At 37.5% G+C, this 8,963-nt stretch overlaps 1 protein-coding gene across 2 annotated transcripts; it reads right to left on the minus strand.

Annotated features, from left to right (window-relative positions):
* Positions 1–62: 62 nt before the first annotated feature.
* LOC5513017 (probable 28S ribosomal protein S10, mitochondrial) lies at positions 63–7,158 on the minus strand. Of its 2 annotated transcripts, none has more exons than XM_001633227.3 (7): positions 7,039–7,158; positions 6,205–6,266; positions 5,580–5,646; positions 1,674–1,810; positions 1,211–1,319; positions 394–483; positions 63–297 (listed from the first exon to the last, which is right to left on the minus strand). In XM_001633227.3, the coding sequence occupies exons 1-7, from the start codon at positions 7,093–7,095 to the stop codon at positions 190–192; spliced, it is 630 nt and encodes a 209-aa protein (XP_001633277.2). In that variant the 5' UTR covers positions 7,096–7,158; the 3' UTR covers positions 63–189. The 2 variants fall into 2 exon arrangements, with proteins under 2 accessions (XP_001633277.2, XP_032238401.1); XM_032382510.2 differs by lacking the exon at positions 7,039–7,158 and adding an exon at positions 6,508–6,543.
* Positions 7,159–8,963: the final 1,805 nt, after the last annotated feature.

The following is an 8,963-nucleotide window of genomic DNA, read 5'->3' on the forward strand; positions in this document are numbered from 1 at the left end:
CATGAAATCATCCACGCCAGTCAGTCCCTTATACAATATGAAGAAGGTAATACAACTTTGAATAAATAAAATAATGCTTGTTTATTTGTTTATTAACCTTTATATTGGATTTATAGTCTTTCCCTATAAGAGGAGCTTTGCAACATGCCACACGATTTATCAATTTGTTCAACATCTGGGATTCGCCCATCATTCAGATTTCTCTTTATTAAAAATTCCTTTCTTTCTCAGCATCTCTACCCTACGCTGCTCTTCAATCCTTGGATCTGGGGGTGACACATAATCCTGCCACGTTTTCTGTAAATAGAAGTTCAAAAGATCCCTAATTCATCACAATATAAAAAGCTTTGTGTTGTTATGTTGTATTTTTGTAGTGCTGCATGTTAAACTTACCAACTCGATGTGCACATTGACACCTGATGGTATATTCTGTTGAATGTACTCCAGCCAGATATCAGCCTGCTCTACTGGAAGCAATTTAATCTACAAAACAAAGCAAATCCTTATGCCGTGGTCACACTAGGATGCCAACTGAGTCTCGGTTAACTGAACCCAGGTTGGTCCTGGTTGACTTTTTGTGCAGTTACACAAGCTCTCTATACCTTAGTTCAGATGTCAACACAGAGCAAGGAAGGAAACTGATTATCATTCGAATACTTTGGCGGGATTTATTCTAGATTGTGTTCAACATGGAATGCTTGGAATGAATATATATATAAGTTACTGAGCATACATTGAACAACAATTTGTTTTCAAGTAACCAAATTTATGTTTGAAAACAGTTGAGGCCATGAACCATGGGTCGTAGGATGGTTTGCTGAAACTCTACTGCAGTAGAATTTCCTTTGTTCTAGATGACATCTACTGAGTAACTCACGGTTACACACATAAAATTTCAACCTCAATTAGCCAGTTACCAAACCTAGGTTGGTAGCACTAGTCTAACAACAGCATTAGCTTAAGTCTGTCTTTCCTATGTCATGTATGCAGGAATGTATGCTCAGAGGGACGAGGCCACAAGTTTCAAAAGTGTATGCTTGAGAGTGAGCAGCCTTTACGCAAGGATCACAATTTCACACATCACTGTGAAGACAGCACTCTTGGATCATTGTTTTTTTAATTTATTTCTTTTACAATTCACAAACAAAAAGTGGCGTTATTTACGAGAAATGGACCCTTCAGCTACCCTGTTTGTCAGTATTATCATTACCTGCATCATCCGGCCATACTTCTTGAACTCGTACTGAACTCTATGTTTTTTGTAACTGTCTGGTAGATTTGCAAGGACCTGTTTGTAGGCTTCTGTTGGCAAGTTAAACCTAATGTGTATAAGAAAAAAAAATTAAAAAAAATTAGCTAACACATTTAGAAATGTAGAAATAAACTGTAAATAGTTAGCAATGAAATAAAAGAGAAACGCTTTGTTGCCAGATGACAATGACTTAATGCACCCAAAATAAGCTAATTTGTGCCTCTGAAAAGTGATGTTTCGTTTGGGGCTTCCTGTGGATTTTTAAAAACATGGGTTATTAACAGTTCTTGTGCTTCTCTGAGGGAAAAAGAAGGAGCTTTAGAGGTAGGCTAAAAAGGGATGGGGGCCGGGGAGGCTTGATAGAGTGATAATGGTACTCAAAATCCTATTATCAAATAGTGTGTTGTGTGTTTTTACTTACTGCTTTGTTGTCTTCAGACCAAGAACATGGCCGGAGGATTTCACAAATTGGCAGTAGTGATCAAGGACAGCTGCATCTTGGCCTTCGACTTTTAGCAAGATGTTAGAGTATTCCAGCTCCTTTCTGGGTAAACCTTTCTAAAATAGAAAAAACAAAACATATAGTACCTCCTGGGTACATTATTTAACTCGTGCTTAGTTTAAGTTGAAAGGGTCTCTGTTGGTCACCATTTTGTCTTCCTATCAAAATACCAAGTGCTAAAAGGGATCCATTTATACTGGCACGTATATTAATAACTCATCAATCAATAAACCATCTGAAATTACATTTGTAAAATATTTGCACAATATTACCAAAAGCGATGGCATTGAGTTTCACGCAACGCTGGCTTTTCATGTGAGCTTATCTTGTCATCGCTATTCCGGTGCAGTAAACAAACTTGAACCCAGGCCCTTACCCAGGGGGAGCAGGGGGTGCGAACGCACGAAGGTCCACTTTCGGTTCTCAATGGACGTTCTATTTGTAGACAAAACTATAAAGCATAAGCTACAATCTTCAACAAAAGTAAGTGGGACACTTCCCATACGAACAACCGCCAACCCTCTCCCCCCGATTAATATTGGCTAGAGGCGATTTTTCAGCTCAAAACACAAGGGGAAGGGGGAAGGAAAGTGTCCCATTAGTTTTGTAACAGATTGTCTCAGAAGTGGAATGATTGGAATTTGTCACGCTTATCATCGATTTCTTAAAATGTATTCTCTTTATTCGCATACCCTAATGAAAGTTTTTCAATCTATTAATTATTCGAGCTTGAAGTAAACATGTTGACGTCCCCAGAAAATACTTTTGGGATATCTGTGCGCTATTTGGAATATTTTATTCAATTAATTTGAATTAAATGAAGGTGCGCTAGGATATTTGCAGACTATAATTTTGTAAAATATAAAATTTATTTGATGTTGCCAAATGGACTGTCTAGATATCGTGCCGATTGTCTCCATTTGCAAAAGCAGCCATCCCTCGGAGTATTTAGACGAAAAACACCGCTTTTATGGCCAATTTAGGTAATAAATACAGGAATAGAGACTAAAAAGATCATCGCCTAATAAGTATTTCCCAATTAAACAATAAATAACAAATCGACTAAAGAAAGCGATAAATAGGCGGTTTATCTGTTGTAGAAAACATGAGAGCCTCGTTTCATTTCATTTGCAATGTACATCACAACAAGTGTTTATACATTTAGCATGGCGGTGCAAAAAAGCGGGTGTGGACCGTGTACGGTCTACCATTTTTAGAAAAATATTATTCCCACTCATGGTAGCCGGATTTCTTCAATCATTCGTATTACTTTAGAGTTTGAATTTATTTCGTGAGGCATTTCTTAAACAATTTTAAAATGGTTAACCGTGGTGTTAATCGTTGAGCCACGTAAGCAAGAACAGAAGATGTAGTCTGTAGCCGTCGATTTTAGCGAATGCTCCACAAAAAAGAATTGCATACACTTTGCTTGAACTCTTCAAGCATAACTGTGTGTTAAAGTGTCAGATATTTAGCAAAACTATTGAAAAACAGATGAATTTATTGAATTGACCTTCTCCCCGAGACAAGCTTGCGTGACTAAATTTGTAGTGAAAATCTCTTAAGTAATAAATTCTTCATAGGCGGTATTTCTTATATGAAGAAACAGATGAGATTGTTTACAATGAAAAATAGTCGTCTCTGAAGCTTCTGTCCATTTTTACGCGTGATCCTGGCACGGTGATTATGTGTTTGATTTTGACGTTCGCATAGTTGTATCGTTGTTGCGTTATCAACGATAGTGTTTCCTGTTCCAGGACCTGTCAATCACTTGCTCAGACAATCTTCAACAAAAGTAAGTTGGACACTTCCCATACAAACAACCGCCAACCCTCTCCCCTCGATTAATATTGGCTAGAGGCGATTTTTCAGCTCAAAACACAAGCAGTGGCAAGGAGGGAAAGTGTCTTATTAGTTTTGTAACAGATTGTAGATCACTCTGATATGTAGCCAAATCCAACAGTAAATGTCCGTGGAGATACTGCAAAGACAAAAAAAACTAAAAATCCCTTTTTGTTATTTCGGGGATGGTCAGATTTTTATCAGAGAACTTATTCCCTCCCCCCCAGAATAAATTAGGTCCACTTTTTCGGATAACACAAATATTTAGGAGTGGTTGAAGAAGAAATTAAGAAGATAGCGCCAAAATCACTTTACAAGATGAGAAAGGAGATGGGCTCCCACTTTAGGGACAACCTAAAACTGGCCATACGTTTATTTGACTCTTTAATATTGCCAATTCTGTTATATGGAAATGAAATCTGGTGAATCGATAACGATAAGGGTGACAAAGAGCCAGCTGAAGCTGTCCATATTAAATTTTGTAAATGGCCACTTGGTGTGAACAAGACCTGCACGAATAACGCTGTCAGGGCCGAACTAGGTAGGTTTCCGCTGCATGTGGCAGCCAAATGCAGAAGTGTAAAATACTGGCTACGTCTAATCAGCCAACAAAATGAACCCAAATTGGCTTATATGTTTTATGAAACACTTTAAGAAAAAATAAATCCACAATTCTGGCACCAAAAACTAAAAAATATGCTACAAAGAATCGGCATGGTGGATATCTGGTCCCTTGCAGACTCAGAAGAAACATTGACGATGAAATACCTCATGGCTACAATCCAGAAAAGACTAGAAGACGTAGAATTTCAAAAATGGATGTCAGAGGTTGACTCTGACGTTAGAAACGATTCCAGGCAAAAAAACAAATTTAGAACTTACAGACTATTTAAGACTGACTATTCCCTTGAGGACTATCTTTTTTTAAGGTCACCAATTCTAATCATAGAATAGCTTTAACAAAATTAAGATTAAGCAATCATAAGCTAGAAATAGAAACAGGACGCCATCAAAGGCCTTATAAAGCCCCTGAAGAGCAAATTTGTGAATTATGCAAATCAGGAGTAGGAAACGAAGAACATTTCCTAACCATTTGTCCAGCTTTCAAAGAAAAAAGAGAAACATTTAAAAAATATATAGAGACAAAAGGAAAGATTAAATTCAGTAGAATGATGACACAAGATGCGTTTCTTTACCTTATAAACTATGCAGGCAAAAATATTTTAATACAAAAAGCGATTGCAAAACACATCTATGGGTGCTTCTCCCGTAGGAACAGTATTATCTCAACATGACTCAAATAATTATTGTGTTGTGTAGAGGTCTTATATAGTTATAATTTATTGGGATTCCCAGTCAATGTACTCATGTATAAGACCCCAATTAAAACTGTCTGTCTGTCTGTCTGTCTGTCTGTCTGTCTGTCTGTCTGTATGTCTGTCTGTCTGTCTAACACTCCCGTGTGATAAGATACACGCTTACTTTACAACTACACAAATTTCTACGTCCCAGCATAAATGCTATTGTGACTTCGTACATAATCGTGTATTCCCATTGGCTGATTTACTATCATAATTGGTAAAAATAACATGTAAAACTTTTTGTAATTGGATACTTATAAGACAATTTGTCTTCTAATTTTGAATGAAAATAAGAATAAAAATGTTTTATTTTAGACAAGGAGGAGAGTGGTTTAAGCTGTAGAGCCTGAAGTACGCAACAGTAATAACACAAAACAAGTACACTCACTTGAAGCACAAGAGATTGAAATACACCACCACTGCATATACATAGACAGTTTTCTGTATTCACATGTTACTCTCCAATGGGTGCATACAGTTTTTAGTTTAATACAGGAAAACACTAGCAATCAGTAGAGACAGTCTGAAGCAAGGCTAGTGAAACTAACACTAACAAATGTTACTAAGCAGCCATAAAGTTTGAAAGTGACATAGTACATATTGCAAAAATATCATTAATTACCTCAGAGTCAGCAAGAGTAGCAAATCCAGCCCTTTGTTTCTTGTAGTGTCTTTGGCCAAGCAAACATCTGTGAATAAACAACATTGTTGTTTGAAGCCAATACAGTAACATGCTTGTATAAGAACCCAGTTTTAGCATAAGTTAGCCTAAACATGTTCTTATAACCATGTTTTGTACCTAGTCAGTTTTGTACCTAGTATCTAAGCATTCATTAGTCCAAACTCTAATCTAACATTGTTGTTCTAAAGCAAGCACAACTTGTATTGTATTGTATGTTGCTTGTATTTTTCATCAAAAATACAGCTATTAGCATATTAGGAGTACCCTAAGACATCACCTGGTCATAATTGAGTGCTGGGCTTATAGATGTTTGCAAGTAAGGGGGATTCTAGCCTCATCCCCTGGTTTCTATTGGCTGAGAGAGGGTATTCATGTTTTCTGCAATCATTTGTCTGTTTTCCTAAACATGTGATATTTCTGATATTTTTTTCCAAAACAGGGTAGGTTATTTCCTTCTTTTCTAAAAAGGGTCAGGGTTACAGATCTTTTGCGCCACCCCTTCACCCTAACAGGGGCTGAGTACCTCCCTCCCAGACATTGTGTTTTGTGTACTAGGTGATTGTACCTGCTGATGGCTCCTGAATTAGGAGAAACAGCACATCGAGTCATGGAAGCAACATGGTGATTCTGAAAAAGAAAATTTTGAAGTGAAGTGAATTTCGTGCAGTAAACTTTGAAACACTAAGTGAATTTCATACAATAAAGCAAGGGAGATGGTGAAAAACTATTTGCTTTCTCATTCTCATTTATCCCAATGTGTATGGACTATCTAAATGGTATTTTAGCGAACTCCTATGTGGTGCAAAGTGTGCATAAGCAGAGCGAACTATGTGTCAAAGTTTTTGTGGTCCCAAAGGGAATAACTTACATGTGAATGTGGATGTGTCATCATTTATGTTTGTTGGTGCGTGACACTAGCAAAACAGATCCATTTCAATGTAAGTTTCAATGTAAGTTTCAATGTAAGTTTCAATGTAAGTCTTTAGCAGCACAATTTATTTGCAATTTCTTGCAGTTTGCAGCTCGGTGTTGGGTTCTTATGCAGGTATCTCTTCTAGCTGTCGTTGCAGCACATTTTGTCAAGTAAGTAATGTTTCTTTCTTGTACTTATTATCGTTTTCTTAGCCATCTTTAAAATCCTACATCTTAAAAGCAAGGTTTTAAAACTAGCTTGACGCAAACCTCTTTTTTACACAATATTAAACAAAAGCAACACCAAAAATGATTATTACAAAGCCATCAATAAATTTTCATCGCTAATAAAAACAAATCAAACATTAGTTTTTTTAGGAATTGGATTATCCAGACTTTACTCTCGGCTTAACTATCGAATACCCCGTACTCAAAAAACACTCTATAAGTAGCCAATAACATAACGACTGTAATTCCTTAAACAAACCTCAAGAAGTAAGGCGCAAATTGCTCGACTCGCCATCTTTGAGAGAGTTGTGTGCATTTACGCAAGCGCCGCCATCTTTAAAATAAGTAACCTGGCCTTTCGATGTATTTTATACAAACAGGGAGCCCAAGTTGTTTGATCACGTAAGAAAGTGGGGAAAATCTCGCATGGCATAGCCCCTCACCTTTGTATTTCGCTGCGTTCTTTTTCGCGAACGCCAGCCCAGCAAAATACAGAGAAAGGGGATCTGCCAGAAGGGTAGGTATAAAGATAGAGACTATTAAAAAAAACTAGCCATGCAGATTATTTTATGACGAAAATTCCCGCTTTTGTTTTAGTTTTATGATTTTCAGGAAAGCGCTCGTGGGTGTTTAACGCTTAAACTCCCACAAGACCTTGTCCGTTGTTGACATTTTACCTCATAAGAATCTTCGCATAGAAGGAGATGGGGTTATATGCAAGAAGAAGAAGTATTGTTTACAGTGAAGATCACGTTAAATGTTACCAAATCTGGAATTCGTCAATTCTGATTTTCTTTTAGAATTGCAGAATATGGCGCTTTAGACACCTAAACTCTAGGGTAGACCTTTCACACTTTGATAAAACGGAAATTCTAGTTGTTCCAGTAAGCTATAATATTTAAATTTGGTATATAAAGTATTAAAATTTGGTTTTTAGATGGTTATTTCGAGATTTTATCACATTGTGCCTTCCAATATTCAATGAAAACAATAACAAAGATGTGGTTGTAATAATAAAAGATATATAATAAGTAAAGTTAAAATGATGGTTGAAGGCTTTCATAGAAAGTGCTCAATACTCGAAAGTAGAGCGGTGTATAGTGTTGGTTTGAGAAAAATACAAACTACATAGGTTTCCCTACAGGTCTGTTTCGTGGTTGCCCACTCATCAGGGGATGGCGGTAAAGTTACATAAGTCAATGCCAGGGACGGCGGAGTTGTCTAATAAGTGGGGGGGCGAAAGTTAGGGGGAGGGGTGGGTAATGGTTTCAGGGGGAGGGGTTAGTGGTTTCAGGGGGGCGCTGCTTGCAATTAGCTCCGGCAGACAGTTCCAATCCCTGATGGTGATGAAGCTGTCTGCTATTGGCAAATACTAAGATCACGAGAATCTTTGGATGCGTCAGATTATAACAAAGTGGGTCAGTTTTTTATCGCAAATTGCGTCATTAAAGCGTGTGAAACTTAGACATTCGAGGAGAGCAGCGTTACGAGTTCGAAAGGTCTAATCACAGTATTTTCTAAAAACTTAGATCACAAAACATCTTAGATTGTGTGCATTTCAATGTAGGTTGCTTTTGTTGTTCTGGGCACAAAATTGCCATACACCTATTTCGATAAAGGTTGTCAGTGCAAATGGCGATTGGCAAATGGCAGTTCTACGACCGAAAGAACACAAGTAAAACCATGTGTGTCGAAGTATATGGATAAATCAAAACAATTATTCATTAAAGATTTCCAATGCTGACATTGCAGGACTTTATTTAACACCTTTAAGTTTACGAATAATTAGTACCCATAAGCTATTTGCCAATGGCAATTTGCACTGACAACCTTTTGTGGAATAGGTGTATGCACGCGCATGACGTGAAAAGAGGTACAAAGGCTAAAGGCAACAATGTAGACTTAGGTCGTAATGTGCTGCACATGATGACGTAGTCACTACATTACTATAGTAACACACCTATTCCTAAGAGACACAAACGTGAAAAAGACCCCGATATTTTATGTCTGCATCTCAGCGAGCTATGCGTGGTGTAACCGACTAGGACATGGCTGATGGGATCCTGGTTATTGCCTTCCTAATGCGCGGGCAGAAATCTCCTGCTCAGCCGTAAAGCTTTATGCTGCCATACGATGATTCAGCGCATGTCTGGATGTATGGTCTATTTTTTCTCATTTAACCGG

Source organism: Nematostella vectensis, chromosome 7, assembly GCF_932526225.1.
Source record: "Nematostella vectensis chromosome 7, jaNemVect1.1, whole genome shotgun sequence".
NCBI lineage: Eukaryota > Metazoa > Cnidaria > Anthozoa > Actiniaria > Edwardsiidae > Nematostella > Nematostella vectensis.